The sequence below is a fragment of the Cannabis sativa genome, chromosome 2 (assembly GCF_029168945.1).
Source record: "Cannabis sativa cultivar Pink pepper isolate KNU-18-1 chromosome 2, ASM2916894v1, whole genome shotgun sequence".
NCBI lineage: Eukaryota > Viridiplantae > Streptophyta > Magnoliopsida > Rosales > Cannabaceae > Cannabis > Cannabis sativa.
The window spans coordinates 24,128,575-24,150,559 of record NC_083602.1 but is presented as its reverse complement, the minus strand read 5'-3'; the positions used below and the strand labels follow the sequence as shown (position 1 = coordinate 24,150,559).

Genomic DNA, 21,985 nt, shown 5'->3' with positions numbered 1-21,985 from the left:
AAAAAAAGTAATAATATTGTATAGATTTTAAACTTCAACTTAAATATCCAAATACAATAAAAATGATTAAGTTAAACACTAAAATATCCAAACTTCAAATACAAAATAGTTTTGACTAATAAATATAATTTATGTAATGTATTATATACATTTTTATTAAAAAAATATACTAATCGGTTTAATTCGATTTATTCGGGTTAATTGGTCGGTTTAGAATAATTTGTAAACCACCTAATATATTCATTGAGCGATTTGGATTTTCATTGTATTATTTCGAGTTGTAGTTTTTGTCGGTTTATTTAGTTTGGTTTGGACGGATTATTCAGGTTGGGAGGTTTATAAATTTCGTTGAACACCCTTATTACTTACACTAACAGATTGGGTATGAACGGACTCACAACTTTGTCGACCTTGGGTATTTTTACCGTCAATTTTCGAGATTGGAGACTATTCTGCATCAACCTCAAGTTTTTGAAGACTTTTACCGTAATTATCACTTTTTAAAATAATACAAAATAGTATCTAAAGTTCAATTTTCATTGATTATTTTTTTTAACATAACCAACTTAAAATTATTTTCTAGTACGAACAAATAGAAAAAATGCAATTAGTTTTGTAACACCTCCAAATTAAGTCATTATTAAGTTTCATTTTGATAGAAAAATGAGTGCAAAGTGTTATTTTGTACTATTTTGAAAAATATAATATCTAAATTATCATTTAACAAAAACAAAAAATTCCATCTGTAATTTTTGTAAAACACTAAGTAGTATTTATCCTTGATATTCTCTTTCATAAATATTTTTGATCTCGATCTCATCTCTAGACATCTGATGTCGGCCCCACCCTGGACCTAGACCAAGACTTGGACCTCAATGTCGACTTGGACTCCGACCAAACACTTGGACCCCAATCCCCAAGACCCCAACCCAACTTCAACCCTAACCTTGGAGCCCGACTATTGATTCATTATACCAACAAAACAACATAATTATTTTTCACGACGGCTCCATCGCTCCCTCATCTCCAACCCCGCCGCACCGACGACTCCCACTCTCTCACCTCAGCCCCAGCCTTAAGGACGACTCCGTCCGTCCCAGTCCCAACCTCTCTCTTTCTCGACGGCTTCCATCCAAGACCCCAATCTCGAGTGCTCGACGAAGGACAGGCGGTAGCAAAGCTTCAAGCTCCAACATGTACAATCAATCTCTCCATCTTTCTTTGTGTATTTATATTATTTTATCTGATTCATTTTTTTTTTGTGTGTGTATGTTTATTTATTTGTCATGAACTGGATTACCCTGGTATAATATCTCTATTTAGCCATTTTTCTTCAGTGGGCATGATTATGAATCTATGCAGCCGAATATATATCTTTTGGATTTATATGCAAGATCAATTATTAAATATATATTTTAGGGATTGTTATTCTTTATCATTATGTATAATTATATTATGATCTGGTAGTGTTGGCTCATCAAAAAAAAAAAAAATTAGGGATTATAATTTTATATATCAGAGTATGTAATCTATTATGTATAGATTTATGAAGTGTTAAATTTTGAACCTGAACTATGTATTCTTGTTGTTATTGATTGTGTGCTCCTCAATTGCTGTAGATTATAGGCTTGTTTGATTGCATGCCACTCAGTAGTAGTAGATTATAGATTTGTTTGATTGTGTGTTGCTTAGTGGATTCTAGGATTGTGTTGCTTTGTTGATTAGTTTTGTACATTCTTAAATCTTTTGTACTATTAGGTAATGGATATTAGTGAACCAAAATCGTTTTATGTTATTATTTTCTTTTATAAATATAGACATTGTAATTTTATGGTTTATACCATAATGTGTTTATAAAGAAAAATATAAGTGTGTTCGTGTATTGGGTCCCTTGTTGTAGGCCCATATATGAGAAGTTGATTTAAGTGTTGTCAGTAAACCAAGACAGATTCATCAGCAAAATGTTTTTACGCAGAGACTTGGTTATCATAGTGCTTAGGAATCCCAAGTGAGGTGGAGAACGTTTTTGAACTTAGCCCCCCTGCGTATGGTTACTACTAATTTTCATTAATGACTTTAAGACCATAAATCTTGTTCTGAAAGTTTCTTGAAAGGGCTGGTTGCCATCCTTGTAGTTAGTTTGTATGGCATCTTCTTGATTTGTACATAGAGGTTTTTGGGAGATTAATGTTGTCAACAAATTACAATCTTCATCTCTAAAAAACTCTGTAAAATCCTCATACTGAGATTAAGGTTGTTTGTATTGTTATAATTGAGAAGCTAGGAATTGGATTCAATGGCTTTGACCAACTTTATCCTCATCGTAGCTAGTGTTAGCGCCGTCGTTCTTCTTCTCAGGTCTGATGTAAAGCAGTCCACCTCCATCTTCAGACGAAATGCTAATGCACATAAGAAATTGGCTTGAAGAAGAGTCCGCCTCTGCCACCAAGTAACTCTCTCTCTCTCTCTCTCTCTCTCTCTCTCTCTCTCTCTCTCTCTCTCAATATATATATAAATATAGACATGTGTATTTTTAATGTAGGGTTTGTACTTAGTGGTTTATAATTTAGTATAGCTTAATGGGAAATTCATTGGTTCGATTTGCTTTTTAATGTGTATTGTAAATTTAGAGGAATCAGTAGTAACTTGTTTCTAAGTTCTTTTTGTGCTATTTTGGACTCTGTGAATATATATATCTTACATACATATGTAAATGCTTATCTAACAATTTTTTGTTGTGCATTTTACTTTTGTTGCGTTTTGATAGAATATACCTATAATAAATCTGTTAATTTTAACAGAATCATAAATATAAAATAGTTGTATCCATTAACATTTTTTTTTTATTATAAATGCCTATCTAACAGTTTTTTGCTGTGCATTAAATTTTGTTGTATTTTTGACAGAATATACCTGTAATAAATTTGTTAACTTTATCAGAATCATAAAGATAGAACAGTATCCACTTTGAACAACACTTCATTTTTTAACATGCAGCTAATTGCATTTAACGCACACTACATATATGAAAAAAAATGGGTAAGTTATTCTAGTATTCCTCCTACTCTAAAAATACTGATTAAAATTTGGATATGTGTCTAAATGAGTGTGCATAAAGGTGTAACTGATCATCTAATGTGTAGTACATCATTGAGTATGTATGTCTTTTAGGTGTTAGTGTTTTTCTTTTGAAAAAAACTACCTTTCAAATATAAAAATTATTTGAGAATAGTACCCATTCTTTCACAAAATCTATATACTACAAATAAAAAACATATAAAAATTAATATTGAGGACTCACCGTACTGTGGTACGTGGTACGGTGAGATTAGTAAACATATATACATATATTTTTGAATTAGCACTATAAAAATATTAATATTTTTTACAAAAATTATTATATAATTTTGGAAAACATAAGCTTTACAAAATTTTTTAATTAAGATTTGTTTACAAAATTTTTAATATTTAACTAATAAAAAAATATGCACATACTAATATTATTAAATTTGTTAAAATAAATATGAAAGAATTAACACAATAATTCTAAGTTTCAATAATTAATATATAAAAGTTAAATAATTTAAGGATTTTTAAATATTAAGAGATTTATATATAACTTTATATATATATCATATGATTTTGATAATAATATAAATAAATATTTAATACACATAAGTTTTGTCAATCATTTTTTTCCCAACATTGTTAAGCACTTAGACCTCAATTAATTAAGCTTAGTTAATTACGAAAATAAGTCAAATTTATTTTGATATTTTCACAAGGAAAATAGAGTTTGGAAACATATTTGAATCCCATGATCTATGTTTTGGAACTGAGAGGAAACCATACATGTATTGTTTCTGAAACTAAATTTCTACAAATGGAAGATTAAACCAATTAAGTCTTCCCTAAGAGCAACTGTTTTCATTTTTATCATAGAATTTGTTCTTATGCTCAATTTAATTATTTATGATTGTAAAATTATATTTGATTGTAAGTGGTTTTTTTAAAACCATAGTTTTACACACAATTGCCTAAATAAAAATACAAAAGAACAACAAAACAAAAGTGCATCGCAAGTAGGTTGCCTCTAGTATATATATATATGTATGTATGTTTGGCACTGAAATATGATGATTTTAGGCCAATTCATTCAATATTTAAAGAGCAAAAATTGTTCTTGTATCTTGAAATGGGATTGTTAATATAAGTGTGTTTGGCATAAAATTGAGTAGTGTTAATGTTACTCAATTGAATAGTGTTAATGGATCAAGTAAGGGTACATTAGCACTTTCCATAGAATTGATGGGATAGTGAGAGCTTCTAGACATACTTGGTTACTTTGGGTTGTAAATTATGTATCACTTTTGTTGCTAAAAATGCTTGAATTAGTTTTAAGGAATTCTTTAAAAGAATGCATGCCGTATTGATATGGAAAATCCCAAATAAGTGATATGCTTGAAATATTTGATAAGCTATTTTCTCTTGTTCTTCTTTATTCATTCATTACAGTTGACAGGTTAGATTTATGGAGTGGTCCCTAATAAACAGCTTTAACCGCTTATTAGGTAGTTTGTTTCTTAGTTTCAACTCTCGGCTATGATTCTTAAGGTAGGACATTGTCGAATCTCTCGAGTGTCAGGACTTTAGATATTTACTAGTCTAGTCCAGTCTAAAGAAGTTTGTTAGGCAGTTTAGTTACTTTATTTATAGTCTTGGCTATGATATTTAAGGTAGAGAAATATTGTTGTTGAACATCTCACAAGTGTTTGGACATTAGATACTTTAGTCCAGGTACCAGTATAAGTCACGAAGAATGACCATATAACAATAGTTTATAAGTGTAATGGTTGAATTAGATGGTTTTTTTTTTTGGATTTTTATTATTTGACCATTACTGTTGATAACACTTCTTGACAATTACTCTTGATCGAATGAAATTTCAGGGCTGTAGAGAAAAGGCTTCCTAAGGAACTAGAATCAAAGGCTTCTAAAGAAGATATTCCCAAGGGAGACAAGCACTAGTGTTCATATTGTTTTGATGCTTAATCAATCACTTGTTTTCTTTTTCTTTTCTTTGGAGCAATTCTTTATACTTTTTTGACGTTAATTGTTTATGTTAGTAGCACAAATAAAGAATATACTTATAATTTACACTTGGTTATTAAGACGAGAGCAAACTTTGTTTCCTCTCAACAACATTTGCTGATTTTTTGGGATTCTTTTTGTCTCAAAAGTTTCGATAGCTGACCAAAACCAAGTAGAGAAAGCAACATTATGCAATTAATAGCAATACAAACATGTCATAATTGAGCTTAAAAAAATAAAAAACCAGTTCGTATCACAAAGCTGAGCCTGAAACTAATAATAATATAATATCACGTAAGATTATACCATAAAGCTGCATAAAATAACAATACTAATTAATTAATTGAATGGCAACCTAAAGTTAAGCCTTCTAAGCCAAATTGAATGAAGCACCATGTGGAATACATCAAAGGGCTTGGCAGGCCTATTCAACATGAAATGTCTCCTAACTTTCCACACTCTCTTTTGCAAAGTCAAATACTTTGAGTATGGAATACCTTTCAAGATAGTTTTGATCTCTGAAATTCTCTTTGGTGGTATTTGTATAGAGAACTTACTCCAATCAAGAACATCATCAAAGGGTATTGCATAAAAATCAGAAATGAGAACAGGCACACAACCTTGGTACATGGCCTCCACCACTCTAGGGCTTGCAACTTCCGAGCCACTAGGGCATAAGCAAAACTTGCTTTGTCCCATTAATTGTTGGTAGTTGTACTTCTTTGGTAGATTTTCATAGACAAGAACTTCGTCATCTTTTTCTTTCCAATATTCAAAGAGTTTGCTCCTTATGTCCCCATGGGCTGCGCCTGCGAAAAATGCTAAGATTGGCCGCTTATTTGGTGGCTGACCGAGTTGAGGAGGTCCGAGTTCGAATGCCTTTAGGTTGTACTCTGGTATTGAGACATCTCTTGTGGGCTTGAACCCTTCTGAGGTGTTGGCATTGCATAACACTTTCATGAAGTTTTTGTAGAGATCTTCGTGGTGATCACGTGTAATCAATGATGCCTTAATAATCATATTAATTGAGATTAATGAGTTGACAAAATCTACTAGGTTATGAGAGAATTTCTTAAAGGACACTAGTGGGGACAACAAGGACACTAGTAGGGGCAACACTAAGTATTATAATTTAATATCAGAATTATATACTTTAATTTATCAATTATTATAAAAAAAATTATTAACCACTCATAAGATATTATTTTATTGTAATGTTAGGTCAAGTGCTTAACTAGAATGCTCAAATTATATATAATACAATAATTTAATTATCATGATAATAGACATAATATTAAGAGAAATGCTAGTAGCACCTTCTTATGTGTTATATCGTTATTAATGTAATTAAATATCGAATCTCATATAATTTAATGTATACACATTTAGTAAATATTGTTAACTAATCGTAAGTCGACAGTTAACTAATCGTAAGTCGACACTTCTAAAAAGAATTGAACACCACTGGTACTTAATAATATTATTTAAATATTAATTATGAGCTATAAATAAGTGTAAGTAAATAAAAAGAGAATGTTTCCTTCAAAAAAATAAAAAAATCAAAAGAGAATGTTTTAGGGATCTCAAAATGTCAAGCACTATAAGAGGTAATATATTATTATTAGTGTATTTTAATATTAAATTTTACACATTTTTATTTAATAAATAATATAGCAAACCAAGTTGATATGATGTTGGGCATCTTAAGTAGCAAATAAAAATCATCTAATTAAAACCAATCATCTAATTCAATTAAAAATTAAACAAGTTGGTATGCCGTATCTTTTCTAACATACACAATCATGTTTACTTATTTTTAGATTTTAAATCAAAGTTGAGGTAAATTAAATTTAAAATTTAAATTAAAAAACTAAAGTGTTATGTAAAAAAAATTATTCACTCTTTTTGTCTCTTAAAAAAAATACTAATCAAATATTTAAGAAAATATTATTTTTATATCAGTCTTTAAATTATGAAAGAATCTCCTTGAAAATTATAGATATAAAAAAAAAAATCATAAACTTGTTACTTGATAAATATAAACTTGAATATTTGTATATTCAATTAATGACTCCATTGAAACTTCAGATCTTAACTTACTGAGATATTTTTTTTTAATTATTTGATATATTTATTAACAAAAAATTATACTTGTTTTCTTGTTTAAAGGATAATATTTCATTCCCTCGAAATTATAAGCCATAACTAAATAGCTCTCACTCTTTATAAATTATGAGTTATCCATTACAACATAATATAATATAATCATTTTTCTCCATATTGAAAATAATCGAATTTAGAACCATAAAGAAATGTAAGTAATGTGGATGGAAATACTTTCCAATATATATGCATTGTTAATAGGTTTATCATATTTTATGAGATGACACTGTAAATAGGTAATATTTTGTATTAGTTATTAAATTAAATCATGTCAAATTTAATATCTAATTTTATTAACTAGTGATATGACAAGGGAGAAGACTACTAAATTTTATTTCCTGAAAAATAATAAAAAAAAAGAGAGAGAGAGAGAGAGAGAAAAAAGATGTTACCCAATCATGGCAAGAGAGGAAGAAATGGTCAGCTCCACTAGTTCGATTCCAATAGGGATGTTTATTTGCGATCACATAGACATAGTCAGCAAACACGCGAACCATACGATGGAAAAATGTCTCATGGTGGGGCCTATACTGATAATCAGTGATTTTTGAGATACTTAAGGGCAGAAAAAATGCATGGGCCTCATTTGGACTCTTTGCTGAAAATGGGTTCAGCCCACTTTCCATCTCAAAAATAAAGTGGCCCTCAATTGAGTAGATGTATGTCGTAGGGCCATTGTGAACCATAGGTACATCACCTTCTCTGTATGTCCATATCTTGAATCTCTTTATCATCTCTATGTGGCTCCTAATTCCACAAATTCAGTAAAATTAAATAATATTCACTATCACAACGTTGCGTATAAACAAAGCTCAATGAATCATTTCTGGTTTAGAAAAACTAAATAAGACTCTATAATCATGTTATAGTATTTTTCTCTTTTTTCATCCAATAATCGAGTGCATATCATTATCATATGTAGCAAAAAGAGGTATAGAAAGAAGCTAAAGAATAAAAAGGACCAATTATACAAATCCAATTCAACTCTTACAGTAAAATTTAGGGATTATGACGAAATAAATGTAGCTCTTTTTCATAATAAAATCAAAATCACAACTGTCCTTTACTTTGTATTAATAAATAATATCAAATGGTGTGTTTTAGGAAAGGAATAAGTCTAGACTACTGACTACCACTAAAACTATATTTCTTTTTTAATAACACCAAAAATATTAATTTGAGTATGCCAAAAATTGGAGTTATCCACACATAAGAAACACGATGAAAATGTACTGCATGTTTCTATAATAATAATAATAATAATAATAATAATAATAATAATAATAATAATAATAATAATAATAATAATAATAATAATAATAATAATAATAATAATAATAATAATAATAATAATAATAATAATAATAATAATAATAATAATAATAATAATAATAATAATAATAATAATAATTCTTGGGAATACCAAGGATATTATTATCAACAACTGATTAATAACATTTTTTTTTCCAATCGAAGGTAGCATTAGTTTCATTATCGAAGAAAAGAAAAGGTAGCATTAATTTTATACAACTTTCCAAGTTAAAGAATTAACTATGAGTAGAAGTATGTTAAATGAACAATAATAATAAATTTTAAAAAATGCATAATAATGATAAAAATAAAAAGTATAGTACTCAACTGATGAAATGCATAAGGATTTCTGTAAATAGATCCTTTAGGAATGTAAATCTCGTTTCGGTCAGATGTATAATTCTTTGTAAGAATGGCTTTGTGTATAGCTGCTCTTGCCATACTCAATTGTTCTTCAATTTTCTCCTCACTGCTCTTATTCTGCTCACACAAATACATATAATAATAATTAACAGTTCTTCAAAGCACTAAAATTAAGTACTTGTTTCCAAAACTCATAAAACTTATAAAGATTAAATAATATACGTGCTTTGAAATGGTGAGCAGTAGTAATGCCATGTTTTGTGAGGGACTGTTTGTTTAGGTAAGTCGCCGGAGAAGGGGCTGGTGCCGGTGCCGGTGAAATATAACTTGTTTGAAAATTGGTTTGTGGTTTGATAGAAGCATTGTTGGGATGATGGTGAGAAGAAAGATTAAGAGGGATGAGTTGGTTTTCTCGGTTGAATGATGAAGAGAAGTAAATGGTAACAAGTAAGAGGAGAAGAAAGCTGAGAGAGAGAACGTACGGCGATTTTAAACTCATTTGACCCATGGCTTAATGGCTAACACTACTTTGCCTTAACACATTCACATGAAGAAAGTAGAGAATAAGTAATATAGAGAATGATTATGATAGGAGTGTCTATTATTATCTACCGGTCGAAAACTTTTGTAGCCATTAATTATATATCACATGGCTAAAATGGATAGTGTGTTGGAAAATTGTTGTGCTTTAATACAAATATCAAACCAACAAAATTACAATTCAATGACAAATAATACAAAGGACAAAATCACGAATTAAATAATGTTACAACACTAAACAAAATATACACATAAAATAGAGAATACGGATGAAGAGAAGGATTATACCTCATGTTGCAAGGACTGAAGACCTTCTCACTTACTTCAGGGCTTTTCCCAAACATTCAAAAAACTACTGTGTATTGTTGTGGTATGCAGGAAGAAGAAATTCATAGGGTGCTAAATATGTCTGGGTTCAGTAGGCAAAATGTACCTTTCAGATACCTTGGGGTACCCATATGTGCCAAGAAAATCTCAGCTGAAGAATGTAATGACTTAGTGCAGAAAATGATAGTAAAGATCAAAGTGTGGAGTTCCAAGAATATTTCCTTTGCGGGTAGAGTGGTTCTCATCAATCATGTGTTGCTCACAATTCACACATATTGGTGTCAACTTCTCATTCTTCCCAAAAGAATCATTGCTGAAATTGAAAAAATCTGCAGGAATATCCTATGGAGCCAAGGAGTGGCTGATAGAGCTGGCAATGTAGCTTGGGATTCTTTATGCAAGTCCAAATCTGTTGGTGCACTAGGTTTCAAAAACACAACCATATGGAATGAAGCAGCCCTTTTCAAGCATGTATGGTCAATTGCTACTAAAAAAGACAACCTATGGATTAAATGGGTGCACAGTGTTTATATCAAGCAAGGGGAGAGTACAAAGCTCCCCCAACCAGCAGCTGGTATTAAAAAAGATTGTAGATGCAAGGGATAGAGTGAAAAGCACCATGAGCCTAAACAATTTCACAACTTTTAGGTGGATACAACCTGCTGCAACCGGTTTCAGAGAAGAAGAAGTGGAGTAACCTAGTTTGGTGCAGAACAAATGTTCCTAAACACAGCTTTATTATGTGGTTAGCAATCTAGGACAGATTAAAAACCAAAGATAGGTTGTACATGCATAATATTATTAACAATGCAGCTTGTCTACTCTGTTTGCAAGCTGATGAAACAGCCGAGCATCTTTTCTTTTCGTGTTCCTTTTCACAGGATCTGCTCGAACAGGTGAAGACATGGCTTTGCTGGAACATCAAAGCAACAACTCTGGTGGAGATATCAAAGAAAATCGAGAAGGGGAGACACTCAAAAACCAGAAAACAAGTGTTGTGTTCAGCAGTAGCAGCACTGGTTTATACTCTATGGATTGCTCGAAATGAAAGAATGTGGAATGGAAATCAGCAAACGATCTTTACTCTGATGCAACAGATCAAATTAATGGTAAAGAATAGAGTGTGTCGGGTTTGTCCAAAAAAAGCTACAGCAAAGGATAAAAGTTGGATAGAAACTTGTAAAGAGAAAGTTGTGAATCAATTTTATGTTGGGTTTTATGCCCTAAATAAAAGTCCAGTTTCAATGTAATCTTTATCCTTTAAATATTAATAAAAAACAGAAGTATTTTCATCACTTATTTGTGTGTCATTTGGTTCATGTTATCATTTACTTATTTATTTGATTTATAAATTCATCCAAACCCATGTCACATTTATATTCTTGTTTATTGTGTCGTCAGCACAGTGAAAAGTAATCAAGATTATGTGATTAAATATATATTCCTAGATTTATCAGTACACAGGGTTTGACTAATATGTGAATCTACAACATAGTTTACTTGCACCTTGGATAAGTGCTATGTTCTTTTCAGGGCATTGGTTAAAGTAAAGCTTGGGTTGGATGCATGGAGTATGCATCGGAAGGGACCGATATTGAACTTTGATTTAGATATATTAAACTTACCGTAATATCTATTCAATTCAATATCACCTAGTTGATCCTAGATCAAATGATCTTAATCCTGATATGGTTAGGTTCGATCTCAGGAGTATTATACATGTTCTTTGATTTGTTAGTTATGTTGGAATTTATTTTACCAGGATCTAGATCTACTAACAAGTATGTTTGATTAACATCCTAATATGAATTCTAAAACAATGAAAATAAACACATATAAAGTTTAAGAAACCTTACAGTGGGTGCAGCGGAATATTATGACTTCTTCCATTCAGATCTCTAGCCCTTGATTCCTTTCTGTAGCAGAGCATAATCAAGATCTGAATCTGGATCTTCTTTTCTCCATCTTTGATGCAGATTTTCCATAGTCTTACATACTATGATTGAGGTACCACTTGATGTGTGTGGGCACTACTCATTCACTCAAGTGTTTCAAAATTTAGAGAGAAGAAAAGAGAGAGAGGGGCGTGTGGCTTTTCTGAAAGAAACCAATGTTCAAAGTTGTGTGTTTCCTGAAGCCAACACTTTCTATTTATAGAATTCCCTCTAGGTTTAGGTTAGAATTGTATGGCATTAAAATAATGAAAAAATAAAATGGTAAAGTCTTGCAATGTGGTCGCCTATACAAAGGGAATTGGGCCTCACTTTGCAACTTTCCCATTTTGTTATTTCTCATTCCCATTTTCTCAAAATTGCTAATTTTCTAATTTAACCTTTTAAATGCCAATTCTAATTATTTAATAACTTGAAAATAATTATTAAATAATATTGCCATTTAATATATTTATTAATTTAGACATGTAAAGTCTCTTAATTAATAAATAAACCCAGAATTTCTTTTCTTTACAATTTCGCCCTTGCTTAGTGAAAATTCATAAAGTAGACATAGTCTAACTTTAGAATTATAATTGATTAATTAAAATCAATTAACTGAGTCTTACAAGCAATATGGTCTCAACTAGTATGGGGACCATGGGTCTATATAACCGAGCTTCCAATAAGTCGAACCGAATTTACCAAGTAAATTTCCTAACTTATTAATTCCTTATTGAAGCCACACTTAGAACTTGGAATTGCACTCTCAGTCATATAGAATGCTCTATATGTTCCATGATATAGACACGTCATTAGTTATCCATTGTTATAACCCTAATGTGATCAATGACCCTCTAATAGATGATCTATATTGAAAAGGCACTAAGTTACCGTTACACCTTCAATGTATTTTATCCTTAAAACACTTAGCTCCGTATAAATGATATTTCAGCAAAGTGAAATGAGATATCCACCATTTATCTCTGTTTAGCCAAGCTCGAAGGATATCATCGTTTCACTTCTAAGTTCCTATAGAAGTTATAGATTCCATATTTATGGTAGCGCTCCCACTCAATTATACTATCATGTTCCCAAAATGTACGTATCACCCTGACCCATAAGTAGGCTTAACTAACAAATCAAAGAACATGTATAGTACTCTTGAGATCGAACCTACCCATATTAGGATTAAGGTCATTTGATCTAGGATCAACAGGTGATATTGAATTGAATAGATATTACGGTAAGTTTTAATATATCTAATCAAAGTTCAATATGGGTCCCTTCCGATGTATACTCCATACATCCGATACTGGTAAACTTTGCCAATGTCCTGGAAAGGACATAACACTTTTCCAAGGTGTAAGAATACCTATCGCTGATTATACCATGTCAGTCTAAATCCAGTGTTCTGACAAATTAGGGAATAAACTTTTGAACATATAATTAAGATTATATTTCACTGTGCTGACAACACTATAATCTTTAACAAATTCATATGTTCTGGACTTAAAAAGAATTCATACATTATATACATATAATCATGAAATAAATCATGTGAACCATGCAACATAAAATGTTATTTCTGATCTTTATTAATAAGTAAATCTGATTATATTGAAATGGGTTTTATTTAGGGCACAAACCCAACAAACTCCCACTTGCACTAATATAAAACAAAATGAGCATTTCAAATAATCATTAACACCTTGATATAAAAATCAAGTGTAATAGTAGTAAACTCCTAGTAATAGGATCTGATAGGTTGAATTAACAACAACCTTTTCTCCACCATTACTTTCCCTTAATCACAAAATCCTTGATATTGTGAAATTTCTCTCTATATGTCTACTCTTTTGGGATACTGGATTCTATACCTTTGGCAACTACTTTTGGTTATTCAGGAAATAACACTAGTAGTTAAGACAGGTTGGAACGGTGCCACAATTGTATAGAACTTTCCTTAGACTGAATAAATATCTTTCCTGCAACTTTTAACATTCAGTCTCTCTCTGGTAGACTAAGAGATTTTAGATAGGATTTTACACTTCTCCAAAATCACTATTCCACCCCCAAAGTAATCACCATCTTATCAGCAGACTTTCTAGCACAAAGGCAAGTCTTGAAATCTGATGTGGTGTAGTCTATGAGTTTTAAAAACACCCTTATTGACTAACATATAGTTCCTCTTCTTAATCTTAAGATTTACTTGATTGTCTTCCAATGTTCCTCTCCTGGATTAATCTGATACCTACTCATTACTCCCACTCAACAGCAGGTGACTGGTCTAAGGCATACAAAAGCATATCTGAGACCTCTCACTGTTGATTTAAGAAATTCTTTCATGGCTTTACCTTTTCTGGAATAGTTGAGAATTTTCCTTAGATAAATAAAATCTATGCTTAGAAGTTGTGAAGCTTCTATAGATTGCCATTGGAAAGAAAATGCATCAGCATCTTATTAAAGTAAGTTGCTTGCATTAGAGTAAGTAATTGCCAGGTACACCACAAGCCATAGGTTTAGATAAACTCAAACCTATAATACTAGGAATAGGAAGTTTTGTTAAGTCCATTGAATAGACTTATTAACGGAAATTTCCTTTTATGTCCTTGTAATAGAAAACTTTAGGTTACTCCATGTGGATGGATTAAACCATAGTTCTCTTGGCTTTCTTCTTAGTTTCTTATCTTGACAATCCATTACTTGTTTAAACTCACAATGGATTTTAATCACTAGTGTCTTCCAAGTCATAAGAAGGTGAAGTTCCTTGAAACTCTCCCACTACGACAAGGTACCGTGAATTATGTCTAAGAAAACTAAATGGTTTTGACCTCTTCAGTTGTGTTAAGACAACAGAGGCAGTGGGATCATCTTGTAACGAATAAGATGATAGAACACTTATGGAATCAAGAAAAAATATCTCCTTTATTTGCTACTTTATTTTTAGACTTAGTCATTTTCTTAGAAAAGTAGTATTTTGTTTAAACAAACACTTTCTTGTCTAATGACTATGGGATGGTCCACCCCTAATCACTTAGAATAGCTAATAAACATGCAAACCAGGGTTAGCAGTTCTAGCTTTTCTTAAGATTTCGATTAGGTCATCCATGAATCTAGTAATGATTTACATTAAGTATACAATTATTGCATCATTCTGAAATTTTATTACCATAGAAGGATTTAGGCAACGATTAGTAACTAATTATCAATATGCAACTCGAATTTCTGGAGAGGTAAGTTTGGATATAATTCAAAATCAAAATAATGATCTTTGAACTGCATATCTACTAACTTTTTCTCCACCCCTATCAGTTCGCAAGATCTTTAACCACTTACCATTGCTAGAAATTCATGAAATTTTGCAAACATTTCAAATTTCTTTTGCATAAGGTAAAATCTAGAGTGATCGTTTTAAGAATACAACGAAAACTCATATCCACCCCTGAATGTACATCCATCTACAAATGAGATGAACTTAATTTCAGTGGATATAGGTATTTTAACTCTTTGCAGAGAATGATCTTGTCAAAACCACTATGAACAAGATACAAATGCCATAGATTTATAAAATATGTGGTTGTATCTTTTGATGACTTAAGTTTAGTTACAACAAAGAGTTCTTAGATTAGTGCAAGTGGATTCTGGTCACAAAATACTAAACTCATACAGTTTAAATCCATTGAAAGAAAATGGTTATGAAACACTTGTGAAAGTGTAACTGTATAATGAGTAATTCTTTCTTGTACCACCACTACTAATCTAACTCTATGATTTGCCTATACAAGTACGAGATTTCTAAGATTGAGGATTTATATCATTTTGGGATAGAATTTCGGGAATATAATCATATGCGTCATTTAATTTCTTAAGAAAAATAGAATGACATTGTATGATTTATAAACCATTCATCCAATGATATGTCATTGAGCTAATTCGAAATGAAAAAGCTAAGAGGAATTAGGATAATTTCGTTTTAAATAAGAATCCAACGATGCTCCGATTAGCGAGAGTCAAAGTAATCTTATTTATACAATCTTCTTATTTCATATTGTAAAATACTAGTCTAAGGTGTCATCAATTGATGAACAGCTAGATGTTGCATATACAAATTTATCTTTCGAGATCTAACACTATTATGTTAGTCTAATGGTGAAAATCCATTAGGGATTTATCTCATTAGAAAAACAAACCAAGTTAGACCAACAATGAAGATTCGAAATTAAACTACAATTTAATAACAGAAAATAACATGGTTCAATATAAATTCATACACAATTCAGAAATTATTAATCATATTGCAAGTAGGAATGATAAGTGAAAATACTAAAACATACAATCCTAAATAATTTCTAAGGTCTTCAAGAAACTGATATCAGTGTCCCGTTTAGGCGAGAGTCAGTGATCCCATCCATTGAATAGAGTTGTCAGCTCATCTAAAATGATAAACATTCTAGCAACCTTTTATTCGATCAAGATTGGAATTCGCGTTGTCTCGTTTAGGCGAGAGTCAAGGCTATTCTATCTTATGAGCTTCCACCATTGTTTCATATTCTTGCAAGTCTTATACAGTCGCCACCATAAGGGTGATCAATACTATATAAAAAACTTACAAGATTACTTATCTTTCGAGATTAAACGGTGCTAACTTGCTAATGAACGTTCCTCCATTAGGGAGGATTACTCACTTAAACAATAGCTATGTAAAACCAACAATGGAGATCGAATATCCTAATAATAGTAAAGCTCATTATTTAATGAAAGTTGTATTTTCTTCTGAAACTTATTTTAATCAATTTATTTTAAATATATATTTATTTAAAATTTCCAATTTAGAATGAAAAATTCGAAATATAAATTTTAATGTAATATTTATAAATTATACTTGGATGGATATGAAAATAACGTGAATTATTTCCATCTTAGTAATAATTTCCATTAAATATTTAGAAAATTATTCAATTTAAGTTGTTTCAAAATTAATTTAAATTAATTTACAACTCAAATTTAATTTTCTATAAATATATATTGTATTTCGAAAAATGAAGTGTATAATAATACTACTTTCGAAATGCTTTAAAATAAAATAAAATAAATTCTGGAAAAATTATCTTAATTTTATGTTGGCCCAAAATTAATTAATAAAATTACTTTACAACAAAAATATAATTTTCCTATTTAATTAAATATCTAAGAAAAAATTTAAATATTTAAGTATCATGATTAAGAATCAACTTAAATATTAATTTTCTATTTAATTAAATATTACTAGAAAAATACTTCAAGCAAAACAGATAATATCTATCTAGACTTTCATGGACTAATTAATTCAATTTCTAATTATAATATATTTAAGTTCATTTATTTTAATTAGTCATTAAATGAAAAAATCATTGATTTAAGTTGGTCCAAAATAAATAATTTTCAACTTTAATCTATTTTTCAAATAAAATTCGAAATTTCTACATCAAAGTGATGCAATTTCGAAATTGTGAGAAAAAGATTAATAAAATAAAATAAAATATATTTTGAAAATTATTCAAATTTAAGTTATTCTGAATAAGATTCCAAACTTAAAATAATTTCCAACTTTAATTAAATAACATGAAAATAACAATATTTAAGTATCATGATAAAAATTAACTTAGATATTGAAATTTTTAATTTAATTAAATGTATTAAATTCAAGAAATAAAGAATTAAGAATAGAGAAAACTTAATTATTAATTCTAGTTTAATACTAGGAAAATATACTAAACTTAGATTGTACCAAAATTAATTAATAAACAATTAATTTCACAATCAATGATATTTTCCTATTTAATATTAGAAATAATAACTAGTACTAGAAATAACTATCTAGAATATATATCATTAACTAAGTGTTTTTCTAAAATTAACTTTAAAATATTAAATGAAAAATAAATTTCATATATTTTAAAAGTTAATTATGTTGCTAATTCAATTTTAATTAGGTTAGACTAATATAATTAACCTAATACAATTATTTAAATAAGGCAAATAGGCCTTCACAATTGGGGTAGTTCATGTGAGGGGGAGCTGGGTTCAGTATGTCGTACCCACTTCTATTGGCCCCCAACTCTCACACAAAGCTCAAAAGAGAGGAATTTAACCTTTAAATAAACAATTGTTATTCATTGAATAAGCCCAAATCTAATTGGGCCTAAATAAAATTACTTATGTCAAATTTTATTTTAGCAACCTAGTCCATTTACTTAGTAAAACTTTAATGGGCTTCCTATATGCATCTAAGCCCAATAGCAAACATATAGGCTCACACAGGTCAAATGATTTGGATGGGCCCTATCATGTTACTAGGTTTACACAGATGAAAGAAGTACAAAATTTATCTGTTACAAATTATTTATAAGATCTATTGACAATTCGACTATGATTAAAATCTGATCATTGGATCTGTCAACAAGTTAATCATAGCAATTTAGATCAAATAAATAATAGGTCAGTAAATTTTTTTTTGAATAAACAATATAAATTAAACAAACATTGTCCATGTAACAGATGTGAAATAAGATATTAATATAATTAAATTATTATTCTTAAACTAACCAATTAAATTTTTGAAAATTTAGGGTTGTTAAAAACAAACCTTAAAATCTCAAAAATAAAGGAAACTAATTTTAAAATATCTAGGTTATCAAATTAAATTAAATATGTAATAAGATCAATGATTTGAAAGAAAGAATCTTCATTTTCACTTTCAAATCTTATAATTTAATAAAGTAATAAAATAAACCAATTTTTAAATAGATTTAGTTAAATAATTATTATTTTAGGAATAAAATAATAAATAAATAATAATTACCATAATTATATGTCAAAATATCTCAAATTAAGCAATATTCAAATTTCTACAAAATATCTAGGTTATTTAAATATTTTAGATATGATTTATAAATTTCCAATAAGGAAAAAATGATATATATAAAAAAAAATATCATTTTTAAACTTATAATTTATAAATAATTAAATATTTAACAAAATAACAAATTTTGAATTTGAAAATATTATGGTAAGTATACCTATAAAAATATCTATGTTTTCAAATTTATTAATTATTTAATTTGTCATATAAGATAATTTTAATATAATATTTTAAATAAAAAGACAAAGTTATCTTTTAATTTAAAATATGTTAAATATCAAAATATCTAATCTTATAATTAAATAATAAATAAATATTTAAGAAGTTAACAAATTTTTTTAAATCTGACCATAATAGGAAATATTTAAAATTGGAAAAATTCCAAATTGAAAATATTTTAAAATTGGAAATATTTCAATTTAGAAATATTTAAAATTGGAAAAATGCATTTTGGGTAACAATCTCATGAAAAATTGGATATTTGGGGAAAAAAATCCCAAAAATCGCAATTTTGGGTTTGGCTGCCCAGTAGGCTGCATCTACAGCCCAAGAGGGGCTGCTAGCAGCCCATACGCGAGCGGATCGAAGGGGGGGCACCGAGAAAACTCGGCGCTTGCAGGGTCTTCGTGGGCGTAGGTGCAGGGTGACACGGGCGTGTCACGCGCACGCGGATGGGTTGGTGACCGAGGGTCTGGTGCGCATGAGCACCACCCTCGACACCATTGTTTCCCGATTTTTCAAAATTCATAACTTTTCCAATTTTTATCGGAATCGAGTTCCGTAAAAACAAAAATTGCTTAATTTTTCACAAGGAATCCAAATAAAATATTTTCAAAAATAGAAAAAAAATATTTTTCATGGAAAAAGGTACTGTACAACATATACATTCATCAACTAACACTTAAACCAACATGAAACCATCCAAATCAACACAAAAATATATAAATCATTGTTTTAATTCATATTTCATGAAAGTAAATCATTACCATGGCTCTGGTGCCAGTTGTTGGAATTTATTTTACCAGGATCTAGATTTACTGACAATTATGTTTGACTAACATCCTAATATGAATTCTAAAACAATAAAAATAAACACATATAAAGTTCAAGAAACCTTACAGTGGGTGCAGCGGAATATTATGACTCCTTCCATTCAGATCTCTAGCCCTTGATTCCTTTCTGTAGCAGAGCATAATCAAGATCTGAATCTGAATCTTCTTTTCTCCTTCTTTGATGCAGATTTTCCATAGTCTTACATACTATGATTGAGGTACCACTTGATGTGTGTGGGCACTACTCATTCACTCAAGTGTTTTGAAATTTAGAGAGAAGAAAAGAGAGAGAGGGGCGTGTGGCTTTTCTGAAAGAAGCCAACACTTTCTATTTATAGAATTCCCTCTAGGTTTAGGTTAGAATTGTATGGCATTAAATTAATGAAAAAATAAAATGGTAAAGTCTTGCAATGTGGCCGGCCATACAAAGGGAATTAGGCCTCACTTTGCAACTTTCCCATTTTGTTATTTCTCATTCCCATTTTCTCAAAATTGCCAATTTTCTAATATAACCTTTTAAATGCCAATTCTAATTATTTAATAACTTGAAAATAATTATTATATAATATTGCCATTTAATATATTTATTAATTTAGACATGTAAAGTCTCTTAATTAATAAATAAACCCAACATCTCTTTTATTTACAATTTCGCCCTTGCTTAGTGAAAATTCATTAGGTAGACATAGTCTAACTTTAGAATTATAATTGATTAATTAAAATCAATTAACTGAGTCTTACAAGCAGTATGGTCTCAACTAGTATGGGGACCATGTGTCTATATAACCGAGCTTCCAATAAGTCGAACCGAATTTACCAAGTAAATTCCCTAACTTATTAATTCCTTATTGAATCCACACTTAGAACTTGGAATTACACTCTTAGTCATATAGAACGCTCTATATGTTCCATGATATAGACACGTCATTAATTATCTATTGTTATAACCCTAATGTGATCAATGACCCTCTAATAGATGATCTACATTGAAAAGGCACTAAGTTACCGTTACACCTTCAATGTATTTTATCCTTAAAACACTTAGCTCCGTATAAATGATATTTCAGCAAAGTGAAATGAGATCTCCACCATTTATCTCTGTTTAGCCAAGCTCGAAGGATATCATCGTTTCACTTCTAAGTTCCTATAGAAGTTATAGATTCCATATTTATGGTAGCGCTCCCACTCAATTATACTATCATGTTCCCAAAATGTACGTATCACCCTGACCCAAAAGTAGGCTTAACTAACAAATCAAAGAACATGTATAGTACTCTTGAGATCGAACCTACCCATATCAGGATTAAGGTCATTTGATGTAGGATCAACATGTGATATTGAATTGAATAGATATTACGGTAAGTTTTAATATATCTAATCAAAGTTCAATATCGGTCCCTTCCGATGTATACTCCATACATCCGATACTGGTAAACTTTGCCAATGTCCTGAAAAGGACATAACAGTTTTCCAAGGTGTAAGAATACCTATCGCTGATTATAGCATGTCAGTCTAAATCCAGTGTTCTGACAACACTCTATCTTTAACAAATTCATATGTTCTGGACTTAAAAAGAATTCATACATTATATACATATAATCATGAAATAAATCATGTGAACCATGCAACATAAAATGTTATTTCTGATCTTTATTAATAAGTAATCTGATTATATTGAAATAGGTTTTATTTAGGGCACAAACCCAACAAGTTAAGCCTACTTTTTGGTCAGGGTGATACGTATATTTTGGTAACATGGTAGTACAATTGAGTGGGAGCGCTAAACATAGAGATGGAATCTATAGCTTCTATCTAGCAAATAGAAGTGAAATGATGATTTCCTTCGAGCTTGGCTAAACAGAGATAAATGGTTGAGTACTCATTTCAGTTCGCTGAAATATCATTTATACGTGGCTAAGTGTTTTAAGGATAAAATACATTGAAGGGTGTAACGGTAATTTAATCCCTATACAATGTAAATCATCTATAGATGATCATTGATTGTTGGGATTATAACAATGGATAATTGATAGCGTATCTATATGGTGGAACATATAGAGCGTTCTATATAGCTGAGAGTGCAATTCCAAGTTCTATGCGTGGATGCAACAAGGAATTAATAAGTCAATGAATTTACCTAGAAAGTTCTAGGTTTGCTTATTGGAAGCTTGGATATATAGGCCCACAGTCCCTATACTAGTTGAGACAATACTGCTTGTAAGACTCAGTTTATTGATTTTGACTAATCAATTATAATTCTAAAATTAGACTCTGTCTAGTTTGTGAATTTTCACTAAGCAATG

The 21,985-nt window shown here is 30.0% G+C and overlaps 2 protein-coding genes and 1 pseudogene across 3 annotated transcripts; 2 read left to right on the top strand and 1 right to left on the bottom strand.

The window, feature by feature from the left end:
- Positions 1–737: 737 nt before the first annotated feature.
- LOC133034862 (uncharacterized) lies at positions 738–5,157 on the top strand (annotated as a pseudogene).
- Positions 5,158–5,264: 107 nt separating this feature from the next.
- On the bottom strand, positions 5,265–9,542 carry LOC133029072 (probable glycosyltransferase At5g20260). 2 transcript variants are annotated; one of them, XM_061110318.1, is made up of 4 exons: positions 9,151–9,542; positions 8,894–9,045; positions 7,647–8,001; positions 5,265–6,099 (listed from the first exon to the last, which is right to left on the bottom strand). In XM_061110318.1, exons 1-4 carry the CDS (start codon positions 9,181–9,183, stop codon positions 5,431–5,433), a joined length of 1,209 nt encoding a protein of 402 aa, XP_060966301.1. In that variant the 5' UTR covers positions 9,184–9,542; the 3' UTR covers positions 5,265–5,430. The 2 variants fall into 2 exon arrangements, with proteins under 2 accessions (XP_060966301.1, XP_060966300.1); XM_061110317.1 differs by having other exon boundaries at positions 9,155–9,537.
- Positions 9,543–9,759: 217 nt separating this feature from the next.
- LOC133034211 (uncharacterized) lies at positions 9,760–10,843 on the top strand. Its single transcript, XM_061109255.1, has 2 exons — positions 9,760–10,369; positions 10,677–10,843. The coding sequence occupies exons 1-2, from the start codon at positions 9,760–9,762 to the stop codon at positions 10,841–10,843; spliced, it is 777 nt and encodes a 258-aa protein (XP_060965238.1).
- The last annotated feature ends 11,142 nt before the right edge of the window (positions 10,844–21,985 follow it).

Bases quoted from the DNA above. Each gene is read 5' to 3' on its own strand.
- LOC133029072 (XM_061110317.1), bottom strand. From the start codon at position 9,436: ATGGGTCAAATGAGTTTAAAATCGCCGTACGTTCTCTCTCTCAGCTTT. The intron at 9,046-9,154 runs GCACGTATATTA...TTGTGTGAGCAG, and splicing joins CTACTGCTCACCATTTCAAA to AATAAGAGCAGTGAGGAGAA. The intron at 8,002-8,893 runs GTTGAGTACTAT...TTGTGGAATTAG, and splicing joins AATCCTTATGCATTTCATCA to GAGCCACATAGAGATGATAA.
- LOC133034211 (XM_061109255.1), top strand. From the start codon at position 9,760: ATGTTGCAAGGACTGAAGACCTTCTCACTTACTTCAGGGCTTTTCCCA. The intron at 10,370-10,676 runs GTATTAAAAAAG...TCCTTTTCACAG, and splicing joins GCTCCCCCAACCAGCAGCTG to GATCTGCTCGAACAGGTGAA.